This window comes from Phyllobates terribilis, unplaced genomic scaffold (genome assembly GCF_046119375.1).
Source record: "Phyllobates terribilis strain yellow unplaced genomic scaffold, ASM4611937v1 Scaffold_2__4_contigs__length_985480577, whole genome shotgun sequence".
Lineage (NCBI taxonomy): Eukaryota > Metazoa > Chordata > Amphibia > Anura > Dendrobatidae > Phyllobates > Phyllobates terribilis.
Genome location: NW_027362762.1, coordinates 748,935,557 through 748,950,207, shown reverse-complemented (window position 1 = coordinate 748,950,207; position 14,651 = coordinate 748,935,557). Strand labels below are relative to the sequence as shown.

Sequence of the window (14,651 nt, the reverse complement as noted above, 5' to 3'; positions counted from 1 at the left end):
TGCTCCATGCATTGCTTACCAACATTCACTGCCAGAGAAGATATCAGCTGATTGTGAGGGTGCTGGGTGTCGGACCCCTACAGATCTCATAGGTTGTGTGTTAGTCCCTCACAATCACATTAGGCAGGCTGCAGAACAATCAGCCCCAGCCCAATGTTAAAAAAAAGGGAAAGGCACTTACCTCCAGCCACCAAGCCAGACTCGCCCAATTGTATTGCAACTCCAAAGCCACCAAGTTTGACAGGCGCAGAATTTTCTTTTGAAGCGAGGAGTACACAGTGTGGCTAAACGAAAAAAACAAAAATCAAGAAGAAGGATCAGCACAACCAAAAAGATACATTAGGATCTAAAAGGTATGCAGGATATACTGATCAACACAGATGTCCGCTCCATATGCATTTTAGCACCAAATAGAGTAAAAAATATTTTCTAGATGACCGTACCAAGATTTTACTGGCAGGTAGAGATCAAATGACTTCACAGCATCGGGAAGTGAAGTGCTCTTCATCTACTTTAAAAGGTAAGTGGGAAATGCAGCCAGGTACTACAAAACAGTTTTCAATAGAGAGCTACATGTGTATAAGGTCTCCTCCTCTCTAAAGTACTGATTGAAGGAAAGGGCACCCCCAATTCCCCAGATACATGGCAGTCCTGGTAGAGGCATCCAAGAATCAGACATTATGGGTATATACTTATGATATACCATGTTGTTTTAAAAGGTAATACCTCTAAGTTTTACTGCGGCCCTTGGAAATTGTTGAATATGAGAATGTGGCCTTCAGTCCAAAAAAGGTAGTGGACCCGACCCCTGATTTATAAGAAATTCAATGTGGTCACTGGGAAATCTTTCATACAATGAATATGGATTTCAGCAAAACCCATTCACACATTTCTGCCAATTGTGATTTATTTACTTTTATAGCGCCGTCATATTCCACAAGACTTAGACATCAGCGCTGTCCCCATGGGCCAACACAATGGGCAGTCACACTGTCCCAATAATGAGCTACGGGCCCCAGCACAATGGGCAGTCACACGGACGCAATAATGAGCTACGGGCCAGCACAATGGGCAGTCACACTGACCCAATAATGAGCTACGGGCCAGCACAATGGGCAGTCACACTGACCCAATAATGAGCTACGGGCCAGCACAATGGGCAGTCACACTGACCCAATAATGAGCTATGGGCCAGCACAATGGGCAGTCACACTGACCCAATAATGAGCTACGGGCCAGCACAATGGGCAGTCACACTGACCCAATAATAAGCTACGGGCCAGCACAATGGGCAGTCACACTGACCCAATAATAAGCTACGGGCCAGCACAATGGGCAGTCACACTGACCCAATAATAAGCTACGGGCCAGCATAATGGGCAGTCACAATGACCCAATAATGAGCTACGGGCCAGCACAATGGGCAGTCACACTGACCCAATAATAAGCTACGGGCCAGCACAATGGGCAGTCACACTGACCCAATAATGAGCTACGGGCCAGCACAATGGGCAGTCACACTGACCCAATAATGAGCTACGGGCCAGCACACACCATATATTCTGCAATGGTCCTTGTTAGTTGGGCTAATTTTACAAAGCATATTGGTGCCTTCTATAGCAGTCAGCTTTTATACCCATCTGTAAAATGGACAAGCCTTTTTTTATCCTTAGCTTGGCCTAACAAAATGCACTACATTAACCTACGTCCGCTATATGATCAAAAGGAAATAAAACTATAAATCTCTAAAACAAAACGCTCACAGGAACAAGGAACTTTACATTTCACAATCTGTTTATCCACTTCTGCAAATGCATTTTGTACTTTAAAATAGGTGACAGAGCAAACATTTAGCTGAATACACCATTACTTGCTACAGATGAATGTACAAGCTGACTGAAAATGAAGAGTGATCAATGTAAAATACACAGGACATTAAATGAAATCCTAATGCAGGGGGTTCAATTTCACATAATCCATAGTGGATAGATTGATTCATGCCAAGTTTTGCAGGTATATTGCAGTTTTTTTGGTAGTGAAGCAGCAGCCAGATGTAATTTTTCCCCTATTGACAACATTAGTGTGTTTTTCCCACTTTAACCTTTTACTACTACTTCTTTTAGGGTCACTCCCTTTCGAAAATACATCTTGCACTAGGTGAGGCTTTTTTACCCTCAATAGATTTCTATACGAGACAAATGTTTGTAAAATGTGATCGATAAAAGCCAAACAAAGCTGTAAAAACATGCAAATTTGTAGCTTATTTTATTTTTTTTTTAATTATACAGCAAAAAAAAAAAAAAAATAACTTAAGGAAACCTTCAACATTTCCGTAAGCAACCGATGGCTTCAGTTTATGGTCCATACACTAAAGTCTTAACAATGGACAAAAAAGCTACGGTAATTAACACCCCTTTCTACCAAACATCAGTGCCTTTGTGACCCGTTTGTATTGGGGTGTAGTTGTTGGACTCACATCCATACTAAGTGACAGACGTGTATCCCCATTAGGAGAGACTAAGACAACGCACTGATCGGCGGCAGCGGTCATGTGACTTTGTTCGTGTCAGGTGGCAAATGGGGAACAAATTGCTGAGATCAGAGGCGGCAAGTAGAGCATTTTCTATTTGGTTTTATGCTGCACCCTGGAGCTATTAATAAAAGGTTGTCCAGCAGGGGACAGCCCCTTTAAAAAAAGAAAGGGTTTCGCGGCTTGTGGCAAGTTTCAGCAGCAACTCCATGTGACTGCAGATAGCTGGTGAATCTGAGTGTGCATTAAGCAAACTGTCAGGATTCCCCTGAAATGCCAGATGGAACAGCACTTACACAATTTGCAAACTGTCAGTCATGTGCTGACTAGATTCTCATCCCTTTCTCTCACTTAACAACCGAGCAAAGTGGATGAGAAGCTAGTCAGCACGATAGTCCGCATGCAAATCTCATACTTGCAGCCTGCTCGATCTGGCAACTGAGTGGTACCATGGCAATGTGCCTAATGCAGACAGTCTGGATTTCCCAATCTGCAGTAACATGGGATGCCTGCAGAAATTTACCTCAGGCCTAAAAAATCCTCTAAGGGATTTCACCTTCGGTCATCCCCTACCTTTTCAAAGGTGTGTCCATCTTCAATGAGACGCTCACAAGCCAGCCACACACACACTGCAGAGCAGGCTGTCAGTGCCGGGAGTGATTACAGTGCACTCACTGTAATGACAAACTGCTCCGTGCACCTCCCTGATGACTGAAAGCAATCAGCTACAGGGAAAATACAACTTCATTCTCTCCCAGCGCCCGCTGCTTCAGTAAGCTGGCTTAAAGGCTATTTACCTGCAGATTTCCCCAACATCTGCAGGGAAATAGCGTTTTTTGGTAAACTGCTCCGTGCACCTCCCTGATGACTGAAAGCAATCAGCTACAGGGAAAATACAACTTCATTCTCTCCCAGCGCCCGCTGCTTCAGTAAGCTGGCTTAAAGGCTATTTACCTGCAGATTTCCCCAACATCTGCAGGGAAATAGCGTTTTTTGGTTGTGACCTGTTCTCATTGACTGCCACCAAAGCCTTACACTGCAAAGGAATAGGTTTCTAAACATGTCCATGTGCCATCTGTGTTACTCCTGCTTTATACAAAGAAGTTTGAGGGCCTTTCTCCAAATTTCTGATGTTGAGCTGTACACAATGTAATTGAGGCTGCAGAGCGGAATAAAATGTTTTTTCTTTTTAAAAAATGTCACCTCTCCATTGTGAAGATATTAGAAAGCAAAGTATTTAGCACATAAGGAGTTCACTTTAGTCTAGTCCAAATGGGTGTAATTAGATACACGTCACTGGGGTGTGGACTTATTCCTGCATGAGCTGCTATCTGATAACTTATGTTCAAGCCGGTGTTATCAGATAGAAAGTAGGGAGGGGACCCAGCACCACCGTGTAAATAAACCTATGCCTGTGCCTATACAGGAGAAATGCCTCCTCCTGGTACGGGTTGTATATTCAGGCTCTCTTGTTTGACCAGTGGATTTTGGGTGTGTTTTGGGATATATATGTTGGACAGTTGGGACACTGACTATACCCCTGAGGAAGCCAGAATCTAATGGCGTAACGCGTAGGGTCAGGCATTTCTTGGATATCCCCTTTGCTTTATTTATGACGCTCACATGGTTGGTATACTTTGTCCTTTTTGTAATTGATCTATATGCTTTCCTTTATTCCTTACCATCTTTTATTGGGCACTTGTCCATGGTAGGGAGATTATCAGTATATCTTTGGCTTTCCTGTGATATATTTGGAAAGTATACTCTACTTATGTATATTTATACTATTAGGAACAAAATCTAATCTCTATATACCATACCTGTGCAATATTTTGGATATATGAACTAATATTTATTCATTATTTATTTAATATTTATTGGCCATTTATATTTAAAATTCTTTAAGGGGTCATATTCTCACTTGTCTTTGTCATATATGTTTTTTATCATGTTTATAATTAGCAGTGTTGTTTGTCCCAGTCATAATAAAATTTCCAAATATTTTTCAACACTGTTTCTACATCTCATGATTTTGTATGCTTGGTGCCTGCTTTGCCCTCTCTTTTTTCCTGTTCTCGATTTATCAGATAGAAACTCAAATGCTTACCCCCAGTGACACGTCTAATTACACCAATTTGGACTTAAAATTAACTCATTAGGTGATAAAGACATTTATTTATAATAGAGAGGAGAAATATACAAAATAAACTTTTTATTCTGCAGCCATTATTACATCATGAGTACAGCCCAACATGAAAAATTTGGTGAAAGGTCCTCCTTAAGGAACCTGATAGCAGAAACATACTGTCCAATCCGAGGGCAGGATGCATCAGGCACCGGCTGTAAGATTTCACCCATGTATGTTTAACTCTAAAACACTGACGTTTCAGATAGAATAAAAAAAAAAAAAAAAAAAAAAAAAACAACAACACATTTAAAGGTCGGCTGTAGACAAGTGTGAAAACGGTCCCAGTTTCAACTGTGTGTTTTTTTATGTTTGTGTGAATCCATCTACATAAAAAAGGTACATGATCAAATACAGTTTCCTAGCGTTCTAACAAATGCATCTGTAAAAAAATCTGATGCCAATCGGATGTTCTGTGTCAGTTTTTTTTTTTATGCATTTATAGGCTTTAATGAGTATTCGACAAGAAAATAGTTCATGCTGCAATTTACTTCTCACGGATAGTCGGACTGAGTGAAAAATTGTTCATCTGAACAGCACTATAGAAAAACATGGTCTGTTTGCTGGCATTGTGCCATCTGATCAAAAATTGGACAGCACACGTCCAATTTATACACCCGTTTGATTGAGCTCTAAAAGCAGTCGGGAACTAATCCGCAAAGGAAACTAGTCAGACAGGCGGGTTCCCCAGCAGCTTCTCCCCGCCTGCTCCACTTGAGTAACAAGGGCATGAAGAAGTCACTGAAAACCAGTCTTTTCAACTAGTCTCCAGTGCAACTTGGTCCCAGAAGACTTTAACTCCTTCATGACCTTGGGATTTTCCGTTTTTTTTGCATTTTCATTTTTTGCTCCCCTTGTTCCCAGAGCCATAGCATTTTTTATTTTTTGGGCAATATGGCCATGTGAGGACTTATTTTTTGAGGGACGAGTTGTAGTTTTAAAACGCCATTACTAGTTTTACCATATCGTGTATTGGAAAACAGGAAAAAAATTCCAAGTGGGGTGAAATTGCAAAAAAAATGCAATTCCACAATTTTTTTTTCTTCCTTACAGGTTCACTGGATGCTAAAACTGACCTGCCATTATTATTCTCCAGGTCATTAAGAGTTTGTAGACACCAAACATGTATAGGTTCTTTTTTATTTAAGCATGCTACCACAAACCACAGGAGTTTTGTTGGCAATAGTAAAAAGGCAAATATTTTATTAAACATATACAGACATGGGACATACAAAAAGGAACAACCCGGCATGAGAAGTGGGGCTGCCTAAATACATATATGTAGATAGACCAATCATAAAGAGTAAAAGTAACAATGGATAAAAACAAGTGCCACAATGTTAAACCCTTCGTGGGATAGTTGTCTGAGTGCTGTATACGGAAAAAGTCTAAAGAAAATTTTGTATATTTAGTATAACAAATCGTATCAGCACATAGACTCCTATAATCAAAATTCAGATCATGATATTGCACGCTTACCCATTGTTAAATAGCAGCCACACAAGAAAAAAATCCCCAACGCACGTTTCGCTTTGTGTATTTGATCGCTTCCTCGGGGGGAATGCAGAAAAGGACCTTCCATGCCGATTTAAGTATGTTTAGGACCTGCGATCACATGGTCACAGTGGACCAATCACATAATGGTATATCGGCGCATGCGCACTGGGCCGTGTGCGTCAGCCGCACCGCCCACGGCCATCAAGGCAGACTGCACGTGTCCGGAAGAGCAGGGTAGGTAACCATAGCTCCCAGACAACAAACAGGCTTATGAGAACAATTATGCAACGACATTGGTCGATCTTATTGACTGAACCTTCACTGGCTCCGTATATTTCAGCATCTCCTCTTATGACTTCCAGGAGATGCAGAAATATTAAAGATATTCTGGTTAAAAGTCACTATATTGCGCCCAAACTTAATCCTTTTGGGTCAAGGGGACCAAGAAAGGGATGCGTGCCATGTGGTCACTGTCTGGCATGCACCAATGTCTCTCGCAGTACTGAGTTCTCTAATTCCTCGGGAAGCCGCAATTATAAAATTAATGAATATATCTCATGTGGGACCTCTAATGTTGTATACCATGCAACCTGTGGGTGTGGAAAAATATACATCGGACTCACATCTAGAGAAATGCGGGTGAGGATTAGGGAACATGTGAGACATTGGTGCAGCAAGGACGGTGACAGACATCCCTTCTTTAAAAACTATCCCACGCCATTTTAGGCAACATCATGATAGTAACCCCAAAACCTTCATGGTACGGGGAATTGAGGCCATCCATGGTTGCATCCGAGGAGGCAATATAAAAAAACTTCTAGCTCAGAGAGAGGCCAAATGGATAATAGAACTGGGAACTATGTTTCTCAATGGCCTTAATGAAACGTTAAGCTTCGCCCCGTTTTTGTGAACAGTAACCCTTTGGTACATTTATTTTTATTATTTTATGTTTTCACATTTTTAATGTTTTATTATGCTTCTTGTCCTGTGTATATTTATTTTTTTCTTTTTCTTCCATAGCTTGATTTATTATCCTGCATCATGAATTGGCATCACCCTTCAATTTATGAATTCATACCACTCTGACTGGATTTACAATTGTCATTTGGTGCCTTCTCTTATAAATATATGTATTAGTTGTTGCCATTAATCTGTGTTGAATGGTGTGCGCGTGTGTGCTGCGCTGTCTGTTGTCCCCGCTCCGCCCCCGGCATCTTTATGGAGCCTGTTTGTTGTCTGGGAGCTATTGTTACCGACCCTGCTCTTCCGGACACGTGCAGTCTGCCTTGATGGCCGTGGGCGGTGCGGCTGACGCACATGGCTCAGTGCGCATGCGCCGATATACCATTATGTGATTGGTCCACTGTGACCATGTGATCGCAGGTCCTAAACATACTTAAATCGGCATGGAAGGTCCTTTTCTGCATTCCCCCCGAGGAAGCGATCAAATACACAAAGCGAAACGTGCGTTGGGGATTTTTTTCTTGTGTGGCTGCTATTTAACAATGGGTAAGCGTGCAATATCATGATCTGAATTTTGATTATAGGAGTCTATGTGCTGATACGATTTGTTATACTAAATATACAAAATTTTCTTTAGACTTTTTCCGTATACAGCACTCAGACAACTATCCCACGAAGGGTTTAACATTGTGGCACTTGTTTTTATCCATTGTTACTTTTACTCTTTATGATTGGTCTATCTACATATATGTATTTAGGCAGCCCCACTTCTCATGCCGGGTTGTTCCTTTTTGTATGTCCCATGTCTGTATATGTTTAGTAAAATATTTGCCTTTTTACTATTGCCAACAAAACTCCTGTGGTTTGTGGTAGCATGCATATTTATCGTATGGAGTGGCATATACTTCCACTTTCTCATATTTTGGGACCCAAACTTGGGTAGAGTGGTTTATTACTATGCACCTGATGAATATATGGTTAACTCTTTTTTTATTTAAGTGGTGAAAAAAAAATCCAAAAGTTTGAAAAAAAAAAAAAAAAAAAAAAAAAAGGGGGGGGGGGTGCCATTTTCCAAGACCCGTAGCGTCTCCATTTTTCGGGATCTGGGGCAGGGTGAGGGCTTATTTTTTGCGCGCTGGGCTGACGTTTTCATTCAAACCATTTTGGGGTAGATCCGATGTTTTGATTGCCCGTTATTGCAATGTTGCGGCGACCGAAAAACGTAATTCTGGCGTTTGGAATTTTTTTCTTGTTACAGTTTACCGATCGGATTAATTCTTTTTTTTATATTGATAGATCGGGCGATTCTGAACGCGGCGGTACCAAATGTGTATATGGGGTTTATTTTTTATTATTTTATTTTGAATGGGGCAAAAAGGGGGGTGATTTAAACTTTTATATTTTAATTTTTTTTAAAACTTTTTAAAAAAAAAAAAAAAAAATTTTGCTTGCTTCTATAGCCTCCATAGAAGACTAGAATCAGCAACTGTGATCACCTCTGCTACATAGAGGTGATGAGCAGATCACCTCTATGTAGCAGAAATGCTCCAGAGCTATGAGCACCGACCACTAGGTGGCACTCATAGCAATCTTTACAGGACAACCACTGGGGTTTGCTGCAGACCCAGGGTTGTCATGCCCACCCATCAGTGACCCGCGATCACGTGAGGGGTCACTGATGGGCGGGGTAAGTGACGCGCTTCAGACGCAGCGATGCTAAATGCCACTGTCAGATTGACAGCGGCATTTAACATGTTAACAGCCGCGGGTGGATCGTGATTCCACCCGCAGCTGTTGCGGGCACATGTCAGCTGTAAGAATCAGCTGACATGTGCCTGGTTCAGTGCGGGCTCAGCGCCGGAGTCCTCACTGAACCGGGAGTGATGGCCTGGGGCGTACTAATATGCCCTGGGCCCATTAAGGTATGTTTTTTTTTTCGAAACGCTAGAGTGCTTCAGCGTTACACATATATGGGTGAAATCATCCAGCCAGTGTCTGATAAATGCTGCCCATGGATCGGGCAGCTTGTATCAGCTGTCAGGCTCTCTTTAAACACATGATGTGCTGTATGCAGATTAAAGAAACAGTCCTCCCATCAAAGTTTTCATCCTCTTACTATATTGCAAACATATTATATAGCACTGTGCACTTACAATTGCTCATTTTGCCTTTCTACCCAGCTAATTATTCTCTTGTCTTCTATGTGGAAAAAGGAAGTCTATAGTCCCTGAATTTATCATCCCCTCTCTACAACTCCTGACCCAGCTGCTCTGCCCCTCTCCCTGCAATTGACTTTTGCAGGGACTTATGACTTATACAGGGAAAATTGACCTCCTGTTTCTATATAAAGCTTAGAAGGATTTAGCCAGTCTGTTTTTAATTAAGTGATGTCAGACCGAATTGAAAACCGAACAATTAGCTGGATAGAAAGGCAAAATGAGCAACTGTAAGTACACCGCACTCTAATATGATGAATGCAATATATTAAACGGATAAATGGGAGTGCTTCTTTAACCCTTTTCCCAACCTTGGGTTTTGTCGTTTTTGCATTTTCGTTTTTTGCTCCCCTTGTTCCCAGAGCCGTAGCGTTTTTATTTTTTGGTCAATATGGCCATGTGAGGGCTTATTTTTTGCGGTACGAGTTGTACTTTTCAACGCCATTACTAGTTTTACCATATCTTGTACGGGAAAAAAATTCAAAGTGTGGTGAAATTGCAAAAAAAGTGCAATACCACAGTTTTTTTTAATTTATTTATCTTTTTACCACGTTCACTGAATGCTAAAACTGACCTGCCATTATTATTCTCCAGGTCATTACGAGTTCGTAGACACCAAACATGTACAGGTTCTTTTATATTTAAGTGAAAAAAATGCCAAAATTTGGTATAAAAAAAAAAAAAAAAAAATAGAGCCATTTTCTAAGACCTGTAGCGTCTCCATTTTTCGGGATGTGGGGCTGGGTGGGGGCTAATTTTTTGCGCGCCGGGCTGACGTTTTTATTGATAACATTTTGGGGTAGATCCGATGTTTTGATCGCCCGTTATTGCATTTTATTGCAATTTTGTGGAGACCAAAAAACGTAATTCTGGCGTTTAGAATTTTTTTCTCGTTACGCCGTTTACCGTTCGGACTCTTTTTTTATCTTGATAGATCGGGCGATTCTGAACGCGGCGATACCAAATATGTCTATGTAGGTTTTTTTTATATATATATATTTTATTTTGAATGGGGCGAAAGGAAGGCGATTTATATTTTTTTATATTATTAAAAACGTTTTTTTTTTCCACTTGTTACACGTTTCTATAGTCTCCATAGGAGACTAGAAGCAGCAACTATCTGATCGCCTCTGCTACATACAGGGGATCAGCAGATCCCCTGCATATAGCAGAATTGGTCCTGTGCTATGAGCGCCGACCACTAGGTGGCGCTCATAGCGACCAGATCATGACAACCACAGGCGTCTGCTGCAGACCCTGGGTTGTCATGCCCACCCATTGGTGACCCGCGATCACGTGACGGGGTCGCCGATGGGCGGGGCTTAGGACGCGCTTCCCGGAAGCGCGTTAAATGCCGCCAGGCCATGAAAGTACAATAGTGTTCAAAATAATAGCAGTCCAATATGACTAACCAGATCAATCACCATTAGTTAATTTACCAGTTGGTGCAGTAGATTTTAAGAAAACCAACAGACTCCGCATTCATGATCTGCATGGTTTGGAGTCTGTATTTGAATAATTAGTTGAAAGGGGGTTTGTTCAAAATAGTGTGGAGTTCAATTAGTGAGGTCAATCATTCTGTGAAGAAACAGGTGTGAATCAGGCGGCTTTTATTTAAGGGTGAAGCCAGCACATTTTGTACATGCATTTCTCCTTGAAAGCCTGAGAAATATGGGTCGGTCGAGACATTGTTCAGAAGAACAGCGTACTTTAATTAAAAAGTTGATTGGAGAGGATGAAACTTATAAAAGAAGTGCAGACAATGATAGGCTGTTCAGCTAAAATGATCCCCAATGCTTTAAAATGGAAAGCAAAACCAGAGAGATGTGGAAGAAAAACAGAAGACTACCATTGGAATAGATCGAAGAATAGCCAGAATGGAAAATGCTCAGCCAATGATCAGCGCCAGGATGATCAAAAACGGTCTCAAGTTACCTGTGAGTACTGTGACAGTTAGAAGACGCCTGTGTGAAGATAATCTCTCTTAGCAAGAAGTCCCTACAAAGTCCTGCTGTTAAAAAACGACATGTACGGAAGCGGATACAATTTGCCAAAGAACACATCAACTGGCCTAAAGAGAAATGGATAAACATTTTGTGGACTGATTAAAGTAAAATTGTTCTTTTTGGGCGCAAGGGCCGCAGACAGTTCGTCAGACAACCCCCAAACTCTGCATTCAAGCCACAGTACACTCTGAAGACAATGAACCATGGTGGTGCAAGCATTATAATATGGGCATGTTTCTCTAACTATGCTGCCAGACCTATTTATCACATACCAGGGATCATGGACCAGTCTGTATATATTAACCCCTTTACCCACGAAGGTTGTTTGCACGTTAAATGACCAAGTCAATCTTTCCAATTCTGACTAGTGTCACTTTATGAGGTAATCACTCTGCAACGTTTCAACAGATCCCGCTGATTGAGATTTTTTTTTTCGTGACATTGTACTTCATGATAGTGATACAGTTTATTTGATATGACTTGCGTTCATTTGTGAAAAAAAGTCAGATATTTTACGAAAATTTTGCTATTTTCAAACTTTGAATTTTCATGCCCTTAAAATCAGAGATATGTCACACAAAATAGTTAATAAATAACATTTCCCACATGTACTTTACATCAGCACAAGTTTGGAACTCAAATATTTATTTTTTTTGTTACGAAGTTATAAGGGTTAAAAGTTGACCAGCGATTTCTAATTTTAACAAAATTTACAAAACCAATTTTTTAGGGACCACATCACATTTGAAGTGACTTTGAGGGGCCTTTATGACAGAAAATACCCAAAAGTGACACCATTCTAAAAACTGCACCCCTCAAGGTGCTCAAAACCACATTCAAGAACTTTATTAACCCTTCAGGTGCTTCACAGGAGTTTTTGGAATGTGGGAAAAAAAAAAAAACGAACATTTAACTTTTTTCACAAAAATGTTACTTTAGACCCATTTTTTTTTTTTTTTTCGCAAAAGGTAACAGGAAAAAAATGGACCCCAAAATATGTTGTGCAATTTCTCCTAAGCACGCAGATGCCCCATATGTGAGGTAAAACCACTGTTTGGGAGCACGGCAGGGCTCGGAAGGGAAGGAGCGCCATTTAACTTTTTGAATGTAAAATTTGCTGGAATAATTAGCGGACGCCATGTCACGTTTGGAGAGCCCCTGATGTGCCTAAACAGTGGAAAACCCCATTTTAAAAACTAGACCCCTTAAGGAACTTCTCTATATGTTTGGTGAGCACTTTAAATTCCCAAGTGTTTCACAAATATTTATAACGTAGGGCCAAGAAAATAAAAAAAAATAAAAAAAAACACTTTCCACGAAACTCATCTTTTAGCTCCAATTTTTTTATGGTCACAAAAAGGTTACAGGAGAAATTGGACCCCAAAAGTTGAAATTTCTCCGGAGCACGCAGATACCCAATATGTGGTCGAAAAACTACTTTTGATGCACAGTGCAAAGCTTAGAAGGGAAGAAGCGCCATATTGGAGTTCATATTTTGCTGGGCTGGTTTGACGGTGCCATGTCACATTGACAGAGCCCCTAAAGGTGCTAGAACAGCAGAACCCCCCCATAAGAGACCCCATTTTACAAACTACACCTCAATGATTTCATCTAGGGGTTCAGTGAGCATGTTGACACCACATATGCCTCACAAAATTTTACACCATTGGGTGGTGAAGAAAGAATAATTACATTTTTACCACCAAAGTTGTTTTAGCCCCAGATTTTACATTTTCACATTGGGAAATGGGTAAAAATGGCACCAAAATTTGTCACAATTTTTACTGAACGTACAGTACTGCTTAGCCACATAGTGAGACTCGGGAGGGACGGAGCACTCTCTGTATCCTGGAGCGCAGTTACCTAAAATAGTATGCAGACTATATACAGAGTCCCTACATAATTCAGATGAACCCCAGAGGGATCCATTCACTATTATGAGGCAGCAGAGTTTGACCTCTTTCACATGCCAGTGTGTCCGGTACGTGTGGTGACAGCTTCCACACGTACCAGAGATACATACACATTCAAATGAATGGGTCTGTGTATATGTCTGTTTCCACGGACCGTGTCTCTATGGGCAAAACACTTGGACATGTCCATTTTTTTTTTTTTTGCGCTGCACGGGCCACAAAATGTCCCACACTGATGACATCAGTGTCTCAGTGTGACACATACCGGCGCCTGGGAATCAGTGTACAGTTAGCGCTGTTCCCAAGCACCGGGTGCTGAACGCTGCCCTCATCATTGTCCGCTGTGATCAGTGTGAGCAAGGGACAAAGTTGAGAGTAGTATTCTGCTCCTACTGTGTAAGGTTGTTAAAAATAAGAATAAAATAAAAAAATCCTTATACTCACCTGTCCGAAGATGTCCCCCACTGTAACCCATCTGACTGCTCAATCTGAGGAGCTGGGGAGAATGGTTCACTCCAATGAGGGGGTCCTGCAGCTGCGCTCAGCGAGTGATGTCCTGTCACTCACTGAGCTCAGCGCAGCTCCAGGGCCCGCTCGTTGGAGCGAATCATTCTTCCCGGCATGAGCAGTCAGATGAGTTACAGCAGGGGACATCTTTGGACAGGTGAGTATAAGGATTTATTTATTTATTTATTTTTATTCTTATTTTTACACAAGGACACAGCAGGAGCAGAATACTACACTCAACATTGTCCCTTGCTCACGCTGATCGCAGCGCCAGCAGGAGACAATGATGAGGGCAGCGTTCAATACCCGGCTCTTGGGAACCGCTATAACTGTACCTCTGATTCCCAGGAGCCAGAACGTGTGCTCCTGATGCAGCACACTGTTGCCATATGTATGCCACACAGGTCCACACGGACATCGCTGGCACCGGAAATATCAGGACATGTGAAACCAGCCTTACTCTGGACTCCATCTGGCCTCTGTTTAGCTGTGTCCTTTTTTTCCCCCAGAGGTTCACAAAACTTTGGCCGACGGCACTTTTATGCACACCTAAAAAGAGGGACACGTGGGAGCGCAGGTCAGACTGCGTCCACGGTGCCTCCATCTGCCTCATTACAGCAAATCTTCCACCGGGGGTTGTCTGAATCACGTATTTCAGAGATTTACATGGAAACCCTGGTGCAAGCTCTCAGCACAGAGCGCAGGATTAATGTGCGCCGAGCCTTACTGTGATCTTTGGGAGGCAGAATGAACAAAAACAGCAGCAGGTGAAGAATTTGTTTTATTTTTTACGCTGTTCCTCATGCGGTATAAGCGATTAGACAACTATTTTTT

At 41.6% G+C, this 14,651-nt stretch overlaps 1 protein-coding gene across 12 annotated transcripts in view; it reads right to left on the bottom strand.

Annotated features, from left to right (window-relative positions):
* The window catches only part of CASK (calcium/calmodulin dependent serine protein kinase), a 350,915-nt gene that overhangs the window by 161,552 nt on the left and 174,712 nt on the right, over positions 1-14,651 (bottom strand). For all 12 annotated transcript variants that reach the window (XM_073667250.1, XM_073667249.1, XM_073667257.1 and 9 more), the window contains exon 6: positions 182-284. In XM_073667250.1, the coding sequence (XP_073523351.1) occupies positions 182-284 (103 nt within the window). The remainder of the gene's footprint in view (positions 1-181; positions 285-14,651) is intronic.